Raw genomic sequence first — 18395 nt, forward strand, 5'->3', positions numbered from 1 at the left:
CTATTGACCACTAATAGTACACACTGCAGAAATGCAATACAGTGTTACACATCTATTCAGAATATAAGTAATTTCATTAAGTTAAAGCAGCCTTATCTATTGACCTTTTTTCTAAGGCAAAATGCGACTGAGTGGGAGGCAAAGGGCGCATACGATCAAAGACCACAAATTAATGGTCTTCATCTGTGGTTTTGTGTTGACCATCACAAAACCCCCCTTTCCTTTCTTGTTCTCCTTCTTAGAGGACAGACCCGTAATAGACCTAATCTGTCCGTCATTCGTCCGAGCCACTGGAGACTCAGTCAATAACAATCAGTGTTGGGCTGCTGTAATTAAGAACCAGGCTTTTCATTGGGAGAAAGTGAGTGAGGCCCCCCGCTGGTCCCTCCCCCCCCCCCACCTTATTCACCCCCAGGGAAGGAGACAGGGGCCAATTAGGAGCTCAGGCACGTGTCGCTGGGGCATAACAGAGGAAGGGGACAGAGGAGAGAAACACAGGAGTCCTCTAGATGGGAGAGGGACATGGGGCACTCACTGAAAGGAGAGACCCTTTTAATGGAATGGTAATCAGAAAGGGGGTCCTGGCCTTGCAATGGAAGAGGACAAGGAGAGGTCCATCTCGAGTGGGGATGAGAGGGTAGATAATAGCATAGCATAATAATATATCAAAATGTACAGGGAAAATAAAAGAGGTTAAGGAAGGATGTAAAAGGCATGGAGTGAGTGAAATGTCCTTTGAGGGAAAAGAGGCACACAATACCTGATTAACTACGAGTGAACAGTGAGAGTGTAACCTTTTAGATCAAGGCAATATGTGATTACCGTGGATGATGTTGTCACTTTCTCCCCACACACTCTACCACAATTTCAGTTTCACAAAATGCACATTAGTGTACATTGCTCTGCACATCTTTCATGTTTAGTAAGAAACTGCCTCTGAAGTGTCTTATCACCCAGTGACGTCCCAGCAATATAATAAATAAAAACATATGAATATTTAAATATGTATGCATTTTAATAATATTAATAAATATGAAGTAATACAAATATTCGATCAAGTGTGAGTCAGTAATTAGTTAGTTTTAACCAATGATTTATACTAGTTGGTTTTATAAACAATGTATTTCATAAACAATAAGGGTATGTTTATCTGTATTCAAAGTCTTGCATTAAGCCCTTTGAGGATTGACAGATGAAGTTTGAAATCAACTTATACACTTCCCCTGTCAGAAGTCACACAGCCAGAGAGAGAGAGAGAGAAAGAGAGAGTGGTCCCTTGATGCGCTGACACAATTGATTCGCTTCGTGTAATTCTCCCTGGGCTTAGACCTACCACGACACTCTAAACAACTTTACCAACCCCAAACGCTACGGCAACCTCTGCCAACAGCCTGGCATGGTGCCACAGCCCCCTCACTGTGCATGCGACCCCACTGGCACTACTGATGCCAGGGATCCTGACAAATGTTGGCACCTTCTCCTTGACCAATTGGGAGGCACCGGCAGACGAGCCATAGACTGCACCTGGTTAGCTGTTTTTAGGCACCATTAATTTTAGTGATACAAAACATTGTTGAAAACATTCAATCAAAGGATTTAGACTTTGGAGAGTTTGAGAGTCATTGGCTCTGAGGTCGGGTCGACTTTTTTGAGTACATTCTGATCCAAAAACAAATTCATGAACCGGAACCTGGAATGCAAAAAAAAAAAGCCTCATCCTATTGTTACATTGCAGCGGATATGTCTGCTTTTCTGGCTGTTTTTGGGGGGTATGATTATATTGCATGGGAATCATTTTCCGTTGTGAGCCAAGAACTGCCTAGACGGACCTGAATAATGCATCAAGCTTTGCCACATGATACGGGGCCTTAGATTGGCAACGATAACAACTCTGGTCTGGGTTCTTTGGAGAACATTATGCAGAGTGCCCGATAGTGTGTCCATCTCCGAGCCATCATGATGTTAAGAGGAAAGCCTTCCCCTCATCCTCAGGTTATGAGGAGGGGTCAGGGGGGGTCGTTGTGGACCTAGACAAGAGTATGGTCTGCATTAATGAAGCTCATTTACCCCAGGATCAAAGTAGGGGGGATGGGATGCAGTGGCAGTGAGATGCTTTTAGTTGCTTGTGTCCCATCAAAATGCCACTATATCCTCCTCTCCTTCAGGAGTGTGTCACTTGAGGTCACTTTGGGACAAGGGTGTGTGTGTGTGTGTGTGTGTGTGTGTGTGTGTGTGTGTGTGTGTGTGTGTGTGTGTGTGCGCGTGTGTGTGTGTGTGTGTGTGTGTGTGTGTGTTTGTGTGCGTGCGTGTGTGCGTGTGTGTGTGTGAGTATGCATGCATGTGCTGGTTTCAAGACAGGCAATTCTAAGGTGAACATTTTAGAATCTGCCTTCAATTACAGCTTGTATTATTTTGTTTGTTTAAGTCATGTCCTGTGCTGTCCTGTTTTTGTAATTGAGAGAAACAGCCGAGAGCTGCAACGTTTTTTGAAAGCAGTTTTATTGATCTGAACTACCTTTTTAGGACCGTCTCCTCTTGGCTCTTGGCATCTCCAAGATTCAACATGTCAAATCATAGCTAAAGTCTTAAGACGAGACAGACCTGTCACAGCAACTCTGTTGACAGTTGGATTGTTATAACTAGCTGTATACTTAGTTTAATCACTTCGCTAACACTGTCATGCAGCAATGTTTGATGCTGTTTCTGTGGGGGAAATTTGATGAGCTAGCAAGATCATTTCAGTTACATTTACATAATTTTCTACATTTGTGAACTTGCCGCTGGGTTTTATCTCAACATTCTATACCTAGAAGATTTGTCTCATCTCCTTCACGACTGTTGTCCCAAGTAACATCCTTGCGACATTCACAACTTTAAGCAAATGTTCCCATAAAGCCCCTTCAAGGTCCTGAATGTTGTGAAAGCCCTATTATGTTAGTAATGTCCCTGGTGGTCCCAGGGAAGGTTTGGTGGTTGGGTCCCCTGAAAGTACTTTTGATGTTTTAAAAAAATATATATGTTACTTCAAACAGATCAGTCCTGAATGTCACGTTAATTTGAGGACATTCTAGGGATTTTTAACAATATTCCCTAAAGGTTCCTAAATGGCATATTTTGAGGACATTATTGTATGTAAAGCCTTTATATGTCTAGGTATAACATCATAAGTAATATATAGGAGACCCTATAAACTCTTACCTGTAACCACCAGGGACGTTATAATGTCGAGGGGAGTTTTACAACATCAAGGTGAAATTCACTGGGGCTTAAATAACATTACTGCAACGTTCCAAAACCTAATTTTGTTAGCTGGGTGTGTCTGTACCCGGCTTTAGAATGAGCCTGAGCTCCATCTAATTCACTTAGCTTTATTTACGTTTTGGGAAAATGGTCAGTGGCCCTCGACTCAATAACAAAGTAATTGTTCATTGTGAAATATGCACACGTATCGGAATGAATAATCTTAGTAGATCTAATGAAGTTCAGAAGAACAACAGAAATGATGGCATAATAAATATATGATTATTATCCGAGCTCACGGTCCTCTTCTCCTCCTCCTCCTCCACAGGGAACATCGAGTACAGCTGTCCAGCCACCAACGAGTGTGAGATCACAAAGAGGAGACGCAAGTCCTGCCAAGCCTGCCGCTTCATGAAATGTCTCAAAGTGGGCATGTTGAAAGAGGGTGAGTTTCCCCTCTGTGTCCTGTGAGGGAGATTGAGAATAGAACGAGAATAGAATAGAATGTATTTGTATTTCTTTACTCAAACATATAGGCCAATGATGTCATAGCACCGCTGAGCAGGAAATCTGCTGAGCAGGTCGATCATACAGTACCCTTGTCTGACTGGGAGAAGAACTGTAACACTACTCTGGAAAAAGCACAGGCCCCGCCCCCCTGAGAATTCACTCCCTGGGTGTCCCGTCTCTCTCTCTCTCTCTCTCTCTCTCTCTCTCTCTCTCTCTCTCTCTCTCTCTCTCTCTCTCTCTCTCTCTCTCTCACCCTCTCTCTCTCTCACCCTCTCTCTCTCTCTCTCTCTCTCTCTCTCACCCTCTCTCTCTCTCTCCCTCTCTCTCCTTCTGCACTTCCTTTCTCCTCTTTCTCACTTGTTGTTTCATTGGGGATTCAGGGAAAAATCTAGGCATAATTAGAAATTTGACATTCTTTATCTTTTTTCTAGATAAAGGTTTAGCTTTAGGTCGATTGGTTGCGTATAGAAGTTGTTTGACCATACATACAGGTGTATTTGCGCACCGCAAAAATACAACCTGACTGAAATTCCTATCAATGTATTACTATTGTAACGAAGATGTCCTTTGAGAGTCTGTTTGCAAGTTGTCTGTCTAAAGTCAGTCACAACCTCCCATAAAATATTTCAAAGAGACTCTAACAATAAACCACATCACAGCTTTGATTATACACTGTGAACACTTTCCACATAAAAGTAACTTGTGGAATCAGCCAAGAGCAGTTAACCGCAATCTCATTGGTGGAGCCAGATCGGGTGTCAGGTTCTTGGTAGCCCTCCACCAATATAACTCATCTTTAACAACATAGCTGTGTGTGTCTATCAGTGAGTATGTCTACCATTGTCCTGTCATAACCACCCTATTTATAAACCGACCTCTCCGATATCCAGCCTCCATTTTTCTGTAGTCTGATGTCTCCATCCCACCCAAAAAGCTTGACCCGTAGCTTTGACCCAGGTCCAAAACAAACAATGTTGCCTCAGAAATAAAGCTTAACTATTAGCGCATGCTTTAGGGGAGAATCTCTGGGTATTGTGTGTGCGGCCCGATGTTAAGCCGTTGATGCAGACGACCAGAGTGTGAAGGGAATTTGACTCTGCTGCCCGCCTGACCGCCTGCCTCGCTAGGCATAGCAATGTAACAGAGGAGAGGTGCGCAGTAGGTGGTTCTCTGAAAACGACAGCATTCAATTAAATGGAAAGAGGACATGTGATCGCTAGGCGGTGCGGCTTTGCGCCCCTCGCAGACATAGGTCTTTGATCATGGAGTCAGAGAGGGATCCAGACCTATCCTGCTTCCTGTCATGAGATCATCACAGAGCAAGTGACAATGTGTGGCCATGGAAATTAAATCACATTTTGAAATATGAATGCAGCAGGTAAAATAAGAGTTGATATGAAGAAGGTCAAGATGCAACACCTGGCAAGTTATGAGATTGTTGATCAAATTAATTACGTACAGTTAGGTACATGAACTGAGCTATAGGCCATAATTCAGGTATGAGAGCATTATTCGTTTGCATGATTATTAGTACATAGAGCGCCTAAAAGGGTCATACCACATGCCCGGTATTTGGTTGAGCGTGATTAAGCCTTGTTATCAAATGATTTCGGTCTGCATTTTCCATCGCTGGTGTCATAAACCTCTTCCCCTGTGCAACACAACCCCTGAGCCCTGTAATATATCTGCATGACACAATATCGCGCGAAATACCACACATCCTATGAGGTGCTGAGAGAACTTATGAGAGCAGATATCAATGTTTCTAAATGTATTTAATATTTCCACCAGGAGCTTATCTAAGCCCTCTAAGCAGCAGGTCCTGATTTACAAAGCGGCAGCTGCCGGGATCAGTCTGGTTTCGGCGGCACCACCCCCTTCACCACTAACCACCCTTACCAACCCGCAAAGGTGCCGCCAGCAAAGCATTCTGGGAGCCCTTCTGGCTGACTTGAAAAAAATCCCATCAAGTGAAGTGAAGGCAAGGGGGGAGAAATATGCAATGACCTCCATTTGGGGCCTCCCCCCCCCCCCCCCCCCCCCTCCCCATTACCAAACGTCCCCCATTCCCATCTACCCTTTGGGATTGTTATAAAACGTAATCAAAATGGGTAAATAAATTTAGGCAATTGATGAGGAGACGAGAGCTGCCTGCATGCCCCCGCCTCGAGTCTCCTTAATGCAAGGTCAGGTGTACGACTGTGTGAGTGTGGGTGGGAGGAGGGGGTGTATAGGTTTGTGTGAGTGTGTGTGCTTTTGTGTGCGTTGTGCGTGAGGGCAAAATCAATGAGGATGGAGGACATTGCGGATGACAGGTTTCCTTGCAAATCAGACCCTCGGTTCTCTATCGGGCTAAAGGCAGAGGCTGGGTCTGGAAAGGCAGGATGAGTCTGTCTGAGAGGATCGGGCTTGTTCATTGGTCCCTTATGTTGGAGTTCAGTTAAAGGTTAAAAGTGGAAGAAAATCCCACGTGAACTTAAGGAGGAATGGTGTCGCTCACCATAGCCAGGTCTCTGTGCCCGTTGATCAATCTCATCTGAACTCAAACCAGAATGGTTGGCAAATTCACTGTCATTGGAGCATAGCATAGAATGTTGGTTTAACAAAAACGTTATATTCTGTTTTTGTTGTTAATTATTTGTTGTTAATTATGATAAATCATACTTAGTTCACACCTTACAGTATATTATCGCTGAAGAACCGAGGAGCACACAGTCGGCATGTGCACTGTCGGCTATAATTGATTGATCGTTTCCCTATATTGTTGGTGTTATGTCAAATTAGACCCGCTTTCAAATTAGCATAATATCATAATAGTGTGATGACATTAAAAATGTCAAAAAGGTAGACTTTAACAGGATACATACAGTGCATTCAGAAAGTATTCAGACCCCTTCACTTTTTTCACATTTTGTTGTGTTATAGATTCAATTTAAATTTAATTAAAACAATTTGCCATCAATCCACACACAATACCCCAGACTGACAAAGCAATTTTTGAATTATACATTTTTTTCAGTAAAATTATTAAAATTGAATTACAAATATTGAAAGACCCTTTGCTATGACACTCTTAAAATGAACTAAAATGAATTGAGTCCATCTTAAATGCAAGAACAATTATTCATGTAATTTTGGAATGAATATCTTTGTTTTTATAGGGTCTCTGATTTGCATAGGAATCAATTACACACTGTGTAGATTAGGATGTCACTACCAACTCAGCAAATCTTTGCATTTTCTCTTCATCCTGACAAACTCCTCAGTCCCTGCCAGTGACAAATATACCAATAAGTTGATGCAGCTACCACTATTCTTCACACAAGAGATGGTGCAGAAACTGCAATGCATGTGCTGGATTTGCACTAAACTTAATGCTTTGTAGTAAAACCAAATAAACACATTTCCAGCCACTTTCTTTGCTGTATCACTTGAATTCATTGTTGCAAACACAATTATGGATATGAGATAAATTATTTTTCCATTAAGGGATTATTTTTGGCCAATTGGTTACAGACCAATTTTGTAGAGTGACTGAGATGAGGCTGTCCCATCGACTGTGCTTTTTCCTCTCCACCATTCAACTTTGGATATTTTTGTAAGTCTCCCCAGGCCTCAGGGTCGCATTCCTGAGCAATTTTGTTCCTCTCCATTTGCTCAATTTGTAATGATAACCTAATCCACACAGTATGTAATTGATTCCTATGCAAATCAGAGACCCTCTAAAAACAAAGATATTGATTCCAAAATTACATGAACTATTATCTGTGCATTAAGATGGACTCAAGTCAACTTACTGATTGATTTGTTGATGACATTTTAGCATTTTAGCTCATTTTAAGAGTGTCATTGCAAAGGGTCTGAATACTTATGTACATGGGGTATTTCTGTATTTCAATTTTAATACATTTACAGAAATGTCAAAAACAGTGGTTTTGCTATGTCATTCTGGGGTATTGTGTGTTGGTTGATGGCAAATTATTTTAATTTCATCCATTTTAAATTAAGGCTATAACACAACAACATGTGGAAGAAGTGAAGGGGTCTGAATACTTTCCGAATGCACTGTATATAGCCCATTATTCATTTTGAAAGAATTTAAAAGAATTTGAAGACAGTAACCTTATCTTCGTCTTTTTGGTTTAACATGTTAGTTAAAGTATTGCAGTTAGTTAGTTAACTAACTGGTGTAACTAATTAAATAGCATTCATTTCTCCCATTCTTGGTACAGTATGTACTAGTGAGGATTTTCTGATACTATTGTAATTTCATATATGACTACAAGTGGCCAGACTGTTTTGGCATCCTACACCGATGTGTCGCCCTCTTCGACCACAGATAGGAATCAGCAGTCTTTCCTGGGACCTCAGCTAGCGGAGTAACATTACAGCCTTATTTTCTCTAGCCACATACACAAAAGATTAGTGAAGCCATATCCAATATCAAGGACTGTCAGACCTTGTCCCAATCAATAGACTCCGATCAGAATGGACCCAAATGCAGCCAGATTACATCATCAAAATAAAGACATGTAGCAGAACATGGATAGTGTATATTCAACAATACTGTATATTCAAAACAATGCTTTTTGCAGTTGATATACTGTGCTATACAGCTTTTATTCTGGTCAACACAATGTATTTGTATAATATAAAAAAACTGCTTTTGTTGTTTATGTTGTTTAAGTTTATAAAGGCATATTAGCATTAGCATGTTAGCATCTAACTCAGTCAAACACTCATCAGGGAAGAGGAAAGCAGTCTAGCCCTTGGCACTTGTTTTTTTTCCTCCTCATTGTTTCACAGACCATGTATGTGTGCCTTTAGGGGCGTTGAATGACCATGTGGTCCCCTGGCCCACCCGGAGAGCCCGGGCTGTCCTCACCGCCTGACAGGTGATAGATCAGACACAGAGGCAAACACGTGTTCCTCTGAGGAGGGGATTTAGTGAGGTGTTAACCCCCCTACTCTCTCACACACACACACACACACACGCACACACACGCACACACACACGCACACACACACACGCACACACACACACACACACACACACACACACACACACACACACACACACATACATATATCACTCCTGATGAGTGACTGGCAAGGGACCCCGAAGAAAACAAGCTCTCAGCTCGCACACACACACACACACACACACACACACACACACACACACACACACACAGACAGACACATACACACACTCACACACACACTCACTCACACACACACACACACACACACACACACACACACAGAGTGAACACCACACAGCTAACGAGCACATGCCACACAAATGCACCAGGGAGCCCAAATCGACCCCAGTCATCTCCCCCTGCCATGCAGATGTTTCCGATTACCCAACACGTTTGCGGTCAAACTGGCCAGTAATACACCATAATACCCTCTCTGGACACGGCAGCTCGGATGTGTCAAGAGCGTAAAAAAGGCGATACGGAGACGGGGTGTCAGTGCGTCGTGGGAGAACAACCCAGAGCTTTGTCTTGTCGGTCCGTTGGGGGGAAGCGGGTGGGTGGGAAGTCAACTTGTAACAATCTCCCCCCCGTTCCCTCCCCTCCCCTCCTGCCCCAGTCCCACCCTGTGGTTAAACAGATGCTGTCACATGCTTACTGCTGATCTGTAAGATGACAGTGTGGGCCCTTGGAAAGTGGTGCTGGAAGGGCAGAGAACCCAGCTGCCTTGAAAGTGGAGTGCTGTAGGTCCCTGTGATTTTTTCCCAGCTAAAATAGGGACCTCCTAATCTCCCTTTGGCACTGCCAGCCATCCCACCCATTCTGACACATTCCCTAGAAAGAAGTACCCCCGACAGGTGAGGGGGCTGAAAATAGGTCTCTCTCCGACAGACACGCACGCACGCGCACACACACACAAACACACACACACACACACACACACACACACACTCACGCACACACATGCACACACCACACACACACACATGCATAAATACAAACACATCCTAACGGAGATACAACGCAAGAGAGGCGCTTTTCAAGGAATGCACTTCAAGGTAGCGTTAGCGTTAGCGGTCGATATTGTTATTGAATGAAAGGGAAGCCTGAGGTCACATGACCCTAAAGATTGCTCAAGTCCTATGCAAACACCACTGCTTCAACCCCCTTTCCTGGTCCACTGGCACACACACACACACACACACACACACACATACACACACACACACTCACACACACACACACACTCACACACACACACACACACACACACACACACAGCTCAATGAAGGACTGTCACCCAAGTACACCACGTCCCAGACTGTCTCTCCTAGCCAGCAGTAAAACACAGCCATGTGTATAATGTGCACAGATCCCGCTGAGCTCATCCCGATGTACCCCCCCTCCACCACCCTCCTCGGAGCCCCCCCCGCCCTTTCTCTATCCATATTTTGGCAGCCATACTTTGGGCTCCATAAGCATAGAAAAAAAACAGAGATGAATGCTTTTACAGTTTTTTTACAATTGCTAAGTCGCAGTGTTCAAAACTGAAGTCACATTGTCAAAACTCTTCATACAGTCAGCGGAACAGAAGTCCACATGGACCAAACATTTTTACATTGCTTTCACACAAAATGCATTCAATGACCACGTTCTCCAAAATCCAAGAACTCTTCAGTCATTCAAACTCCACCACCTGCAAAACACTATGTATTTGCAACACATTTTTCCAATGTTAACACACTGTGTTCAAAACTGTGAAGAACGCATTCAAAACAGAATGATTTGGTGAATTTTTGCAGTAAACATATTGAAACGTCTAGAAAATATTAGCAGAATATATACAATGAAATGAAATAGACTAGACGCATTGCCAGGGAAGACATTAGATGTGACCAGATGCAGACTAGAGGGTGGACCAGAACCCTCAGGAGTGAGAAAAAAAAGTTGTGATTGCTTTTGTATTGTAGCCCTGGAATTTCTGTGGTTTTCTTTTGGATTGAACTTTTCAGTTTCCACTTTTGATTTTACACAAGTAAATGTAGTGTACTTTGAAGTAAATACTTTCTGCAAAGATACTATTCTGAAGATTAATTCTTGTTGCCTAATACTTTACAGTTGTACAGTCAACTATTCTGTCTATGATTACTATAAATCAATCCATTCTTATAATGAAATATTGATTCTTGTGAACATCTTTCAAACTATGTAATGCTCCCTCTTGTGAGTGTTCTTTAGGTCAGATTGTTATGACTGGTATGGTATGAACGTATGCTTTCTGAGTGAACATTGTTGCCAGTGTATGGTTGAACAAGCTTCTTTTGAGACATGTATGAAGTGTTTGGCCAAGATGCATGTTAGTAATGCAGACTGTATGAAGAGTTTTGACAATGTGACTTCAATTTTGAACACTGCGACTTAGCAATCGTAAAAAACGGTAAGATGATTGGTGTAAAGAGAGGTAGAGAGAGGCAGCCATCTTTCAAAGCTTTTCATCCAGCTGTCTTGTTGTGGTCAGATTGTGAGTTAGCAGACCGTATCACATGGAGGGGAACGAATCCGGCAGTGGTGGGATCAGACGCCAGGACGAGGAAGAGCCGTGTTCTGCTGCTTTTCCTGTATGGGAGAGAGAGGGAGAGAAAGAGAAAGGAAGAGAAAAGAGCAGCTTCAGGCCAAATAGTTCTCTCTCTCTCTCTCTCTCTCGCTCTTTCACTCTTTCACTCTTTCTTTCTTTCTCTCACTCTTTCTTTCTCTTTCTTTCTCTCTCTCTTTCTTTCTCTTCCCCTCTGTGTCAATCTTTCTCTTTTTCTCCTGTCCTCTCTCTTACTCTCCCCCTCTTACTCTCTCTTTATCCTCACCTCTCTCTCTCTCTCTGTCACTCTCCCTTTTCTCTTCTCTCTGTCATTCTCTTGCCTCCCGCGTTGTTGGCCCCTACTGCTGGGCTGTAAACTGAAACTGGTTAGCACCAAGCTCTTAATTCTTGTCAGCATCTATTAATTATGGGCCAGTTGGATGTTCCAGTTCAAACAGGCCCCCGCGGATCTTGGAATTCCGATTCCAGCTGTTTAGTCGCTTGTCGTTTGTACCAGGCATATGACCCTGGGCCCAGAGCGGGTGGAAGCTGTGGTGTGTGTGTGTGTGTGTGTGTGTGTGTGTGTGTGTGTGTGTGTGTGTGTGTGTGTGTGTGTCTGTGTGTCTGTGTGTCTGTGTGTCTGTCTGTCTGTGTGTGTGTGTGTGTGTGTGTGTGTGTGCGCGTGTCTGTCTGTCTGTCTGTGTGTGTGTGTGTGTGTGTGCTTACTATTCTTCTCTATGAAATGAGCTCATTTGAAGCTCAGTAACTGCATACCATCTTGCTCAATATCCCATAGGTAAATAACTATGCAGCCATTTAACAAAATTAAAGTAAATGTCTGGAATACTCTAGATAGTATCCTACAATAGACTTTTTCTAAATTAGACTCCATTTCAACTTAGAATAATAGGACAAACAGAAACTGAATATGTTCTACTTTTGTTTTCACTCGGCATTGCGATTAATTAAAAACACGTCCCGTCTTCAAAGAACCAGAAGTCTATTTACAATCCTTATTGATTACTTAAGACGCACAAATGGAAAGCTCTGTTAAGAGAGGGCTCTCGATTTAGCTCAAATCTGCCAGGCATAAAATGATCTCACTGTGTTTGCTGGGAAGAACCGGTCCCCTCTGGGCATTGTGGGTAATTAGGTTAGTGGATAGTCGGTGTCAGGAAATTGAAAGACCATCCTAATCGGATTCTTTTGTTTCCAAGGGAATCAAAGAATTTATACGAGTCACTGAAATCTCACGACTCAATTCCGCTTGGCCTTAGTAAAGCTGTTTGCTCTGCCTGCACGTGCATATGAGCTTTAAGTTGAGGGGTAGGGGGTGTGACATCTCAAACATTGCTGCACATGAGATGCATTCATTGTCCATATCCTAAAAAGAAGCTTTTCCATAATCCCAGATCCACCAAATGTATATTCTAATTAGATCATTTCATTTTTCTATGTGGTGAAAGAATATATTGAACACCATACTACACACTACATGAAATCTAATAATAATAATAATAATAATAATTATTATTATTATTATTATTATTATTGTTGTTGTTATTATTATATTATATGTTATTATTTCTATTTGACTTGAAGAATGTAAGAATGAAAACATCATGTCACTAAATGACTACATCTTTATGAAATGTATATATTATTAAACGTTAATACGACAATAGAAGTATTCAGCCTAGCTAACTAAACAGGTACACTACAAGGTCAACTGAATGTCAATTATTACCCCACTTTGTCTTTTGACCCCAAATTCTTTGTGAACTTACTCTACTCTGTAGAATAGGGATCAATTAAATGTATTGTTAAACATTCTTAACAATTAATACATTTAATGCACTGCCATTGAATGCACTGCCAGTTTACATTAGGGATGCAACCTCAGCAAATATGTTCAAGTCAAGACTAAAAACCCATCTTTTTAATATTTCCTTTAAATTACTAAATAATTAAATGATGATTAATGATTGGAGCACTTTGAGCTGCAACGTTTGCAGGAAAAGTGCTATACAGATAAAAGTTATTATTATTACTATTATTATTATTATTATTATTATTATTATTGTTATTGTTATTTTAACTCAGTGTTGCTATGGATGGAATGTTTTGTTAGATAGTATTCAGATGTGTGTATTTGTGTGTCTATAGTCACACATTTATTACAACAAAAATATTGACAATCTGCGTGGTTTGATAGTGAGTGTGAGATTATGACCAATCTATCTGATAGAGGAAAAGAAGCCTGAAGAAGGATGAATTGGATTAGCATGCACTGTCAGTCTCTGTGTGATGCATCGCAGTGGGAGCGCCCTGCTTTGGCTGCATCAAAAGCTTTGCATTGGGTTTTTCATTGATAGACAGAGCATTACAACGTTCCCGTTTGAAGGGCTCAGAAGCCTAATTTTACCCACAACATAATCTCAACATGTACTTTCTACAACACATTCAATTATATTCTGTTCTATCTGGATGAGTTTGTTTAGAAGTGGCTTGCATAATAGTTTGGGCATAGATATCATTTTTTTATGTGTTACATTGATGGCATTTTGTGTTTGTTTTCCAGGTGTGCGTCTGGACCGGGTGAGGGGGGGTCGGCAGAAATACAAAAGGAGAATAGAGTTAGACCCAGAGAACGGGGCCTACCTAGGCCTCACGCTGCCCCCTCCAGCCAAAAAGCCAAGTGAGTGTTCAACCAGGAGTCTTCCTGGATATCTGCTCTCAGCATTACTGTTGGTCAGAGTCTAGTATACTGTGTATCTAACATGGTGAAGGGCTCCATCGCTGCCTATGACTTATACCCTCGCCACACATACGGATATGTTACTCAGCTAGAAATCTATATTGCCTTTCTATATTCTATGTAATCCCACTCTGTATTTGATAGAGGAGTAACAGGCCTTCTCCTCCCCTCTCTCTCTCTATCTCTCAGTGACAAAGATAGTCTCTCATCTGCTGGTTGTGGAACCAGAAAAGATCTACGCCATGCCAGACCCCACCATACCGGACGGGGACATCAAAGCCTTGACCACGCTCTGTGATCTGGCCGACCGCGAACTAGTGGTCATCATCGGCTGGGCCAAACATATCCCAGGTAGGGATGACCATATATAACCACTGGATGACCAAATAACCACTGGAATAAGATCAATATTTGTCAATAGAAGCACCTCAGATATGGAAAATGGTATTGTGGTTGTTCAAATTATTGTAATTTATGGTTATTACAGTAAATGGAAGAGGGTTCTCTCTCTCAAACAAGCACACACACACACACACACACACACACACACCATACACACACATACACACACCATACACACACATACACATACACACACAGGATAATTAACATCTGCTACTCATTTGCACCTAAGGGAGAGCCAGTGGCATATTCTTAAAAAAAGTAGAATCAATACTGAGCAGCTGAAACCTTTGATTTGACTGGCTGGGGTGGCGATGGGGTAGGGGAACCGCCCCTATGTCAATGTATTCCATTTCAATCCAGACACTTAAAGAAGGCAATCCTCTTACTTACTTAAAAAGACTACACAGAGCCCAAGCAGTAAAATTGATTTATTTTGAGAAATACTCATGGATTTGTTTCCTCCTGTTGAAAAATGCCTTTATGTGTCTTGTTGTGTAAAACTGCATAGATCTATTTTTCTTTGAATCCCTCTCTGTTTGGAAAAACACAGATTATTATGAACACACACTATCTTAAAAAGGGAAACTAAACACAGGGTCTTACTCAAAGTAGGTGTGTTTGGCACGTTGGTATTTATGTGCTCTTCAAAAAGGCAGTATTTTTTTTTTTACTAGATAGAGTACATCAATATATTAGAATTGTATGAACATTCAAATGCCATTTGGAGAACAATCTTTCCAGTATCTGAACATGTTTTAATATATTCAATCTCCACTGCAAATCAAATGTGTTGTTCATATACAGTATCTCTAACCACAACAGAAGACATCAGAGTCACTTTCCCCCCTGTCCCGCCGTGAACCCAACATACACCTCATCCTCTCCTGACGCCGCCCGACCGTCCCCTCCTTAGCTTGCCGCTCTGCCCTGAGAGCAGAGGTTTTCCTTAAGCACTGATCTTAGGTCAGTGGGTGCTCTGACACTCAAAATGTGTTCGGTTCACACTGGATCAGAGTGCGATGATCCGAGACCTGTACTTATACCCGTAGCGAGGCTGGCGGTCAGGGCCACAGGAGAGCACTATAGTCTGATTAGGAGATTAGGCCACAGGGGGCCCGGGGTGTGAGGCAGCTGATGCAGCATCAGCACAGTGGAGTTTACATAGAGACAGGCTTATCCTGAGAGGACGGAGGACGCACCACTGACCCCAATGCCCACTTCCGTCTTTTGACCTCCTTTTTCGGTCACGCATGGCTCTTATGACAAGGCCGATGGTGGTATGATTGTCGAATTACTTTTTTGTTTATCTCACACCTTTTGTCCCCAAAAGAAAATGGCCCGAAAAGTATCCGTTGAGTAAAGATGCAAGGTGGAATATTGTAGTTTCTTCATACCGATACTACTGTGTACTTAATTTGAGTACGCAATTCAAAACTTAAATAGTTCTCCAAAACCTGAAGTCCTTTGTGGGGTGTTTTTTTGTCACTTGTCACTACCTGGGACAGCGGCGTTGACAGACTATGAGCCCATCACGGCCGTGTTTTCATGCATTCAATTGTCTGTGCATTAGGTACCGATGTTCAAGTGTATGAAAACATATGAACCTCAGAGGAGGTGGAAGAGGAGTCTGAGATACAGGTGCTGTAAGAGATGTATAGTACCGTAGCACCTGGAGGGTTTAGGTCTTGTATCTTCTAGCTGAAATCTATCAATCAATACTCTGCATCCTGTACAATAGTCTGAAGGGAAGAATAGATAGAGATAGAGGATTTGGTGTCAGTATAGTCTATCTCTCCCAAGACACTGTAACCATACTCCTGAAATGAATCATAAGACATTTGTGACGGAGATTTGGACCTGAATATTAGACAAATATGTCTTGTTTATTTCTATGAACTGATGAAATCATTTCAACATCATAAAAACAATTGATCATGTGCTCTGTGAGTGATTCAAGTCAGACCTGACTAGAGGAGAACAGAGGCATTAAAGTGGAATTTTTTAGTGGCACTCAGGGGACTTTTTACTCAGGGTCACACGATTAAGACAAAAGTGTCCCTTTATTTTAACGTCCCGTTCCCTCATTATGCTCATAGTCCACTGCACAAATGACTTTAACCATGAGGTAATAAGTGTCGTTAATGCAGATGACTCCATTGTGAGTACAAGACAAGAGCCCTCTCCTTCAATGCTTTGAACCTACCACAACACATGTCGCCCAAAGGAGTAATGAACAATTGTACATGAAGAGTTTAGCTGCAAAAGACTATACCTATCCACCTACTTTCTGTTCTATAAAATGTGACACGGTCTGGTCAAATATTGGTCTGCAAGTCGCCATCCGATTTAATGTTCAGACTTTAAGATTGAAACACATTTCAGCGTTGTTGAAAATCAATGACACATTGCTAATCAACTAACACAGCTTGTTTTGTGAGCCCGCTAACAATGTAAGGTAGTGTTATAGTTAACTGGGTAGCAGTGGGGATTACTCACCGAATCCATTGCATTGCAGTGTTTTGGCTTGACTAGCGAGTTTGTGTTGTGATTTTGAAAATTTTGATTGGTTGCCGACTTGTGGGCCAAATGACCAGACTATGTCACAAATTACGGTAATGATTTGAAAAGATAGTTTGGTGAGCTATTAGATAATAATTATATTATTATTGAAGTTGTTTACTATCTTGATTACTTCGATTTTTTACAATAAATATAACATGTCCAAAAAGTTAACAAATGGATATACTGAACAGACTGTTTGAATGAAACTGTTCACATATGTTTAAGGCACGACGTACTGTATATAAGGGAATATATTGTATATTGAGAGCCCATCCTGACACTTGACAGCATAAGAGGTCTGTAGTAGTTCTCTCGCCAGAGTATCAGTGGCATGGCTTTGTTTGAATAACCGAAGCCTCGTTACGACGTGTTCATGCTGAGCACTCTAACTCATCGTCACGCGGCCATTGATCGGTGCTACTTACACATGCTGTCATGAAAATGAGAGAAGAATCATTGCATGACTGCCGCCACGGTTCAGAGGTGACCACTCATTTGTGCAGCTCCACGTTCACCCCCACCGACACACACGTGCACTTGCACACATGCTAGTGTACTTAACACACATGCAAGTAGGCATACTACACATACACAAACATACATAAACACTTTACAATCAAAGATACAGCAACAGCTCGGACATGGAGGCAGTGTCCTGTCAGATCAGTATGTCCCCCTCCCCTGTTAGTCTGACACTCAGTTAGTGCCTTTTCTCTTTCTCTCTCCACTCATATGGACCCATGAGTCTCATTATTACTTTCAGTCTTTTTATTAGGCCCATTAGGGCCCTTAGGAGGCCTGTAATGATACTAAATGAATGGAGTGAACTATCGTCGGTTTCAGGCCTAGGTACTACTGCAGATCAGGAAGCCATCCATTTCATACTCTCCTTGCATGTTTTTTTATTTATTAACTATTGTACTGGTATAGTACAGTACTATTTCTATAGGATACAATGTCATATTAGTCAAAGACAGTATTGACAGCCTCAATTGCATGGTTAGATTGTTCTTTGTTGAGAAAAATCCTCACAAAAACTTTGGATGGATTCATAGTTTATAGCGTAAAGAAAGGAACATAATACATGAAACCTACAAATTAGGATATTTGCAAGGGGAAACAATACATAATTTAAAATTGGGATTAAGCGTTAATCTTTTAATTCATGAGGCTCATGAAATAGTTAGACTTAGTTGAGACCTTTACTGTAGGTCCCCCTCTGTGTTCTGTCACTGAGAGGAAACTTCAGATGGAGATATAGACATTCCCCTCCCGTTTGCTCGATATCGTGTCATGTTTGGTCAAATGGCAGTAAATCAAAGGGGTGAAATATTGATATTTCATCAGGGAGAGGCACCCTCCGGAG

The 18395-nt window shown here is 41.8% G+C and overlaps 1 protein-coding gene across 3 annotated transcripts in view; it reads left to right on the top strand.

Moving 5' to 3' along the window:
* The window catches only part of LOC308175859 (steroid hormone receptor ERR2-like), a gene marked incomplete at both ends in the record, with an annotated part of 35768 nt that overhangs the window by 11651 nt on the left and 5722 nt on the right, over nucleotides 1-18395 (top strand). Inside the window, 3 exons of one of the 3 annotated variants that reach the window (XM_080550416.1) lie at nucleotides 3569-3685; nucleotides 13886-14002; nucleotides 14252-14413. In XM_080550416.1, coding sequence (XP_080406542.1) covers nucleotides 3569-3685; nucleotides 13886-14002; nucleotides 14252-14413 — 396 coding nt within the window. Of the gene's footprint in view, nucleotides 1-3568; nucleotides 3701-13885; nucleotides 14003-14251; nucleotides 14414-18395 lie in introns of those variants that run through there. The other 2 variants (XM_080550418.1, XM_080550417.1) reach the window with 2 other exon arrangements.

This window comes from Nansenia antarctica (genome assembly GCF_963989245.1).
Source record: "Nansenia antarctica genome assembly, chromosome: 1".
NCBI lineage: Eukaryota > Metazoa > Chordata > Actinopteri > Argentiniformes > Microstomatidae > Nansenia > Nansenia antarctica.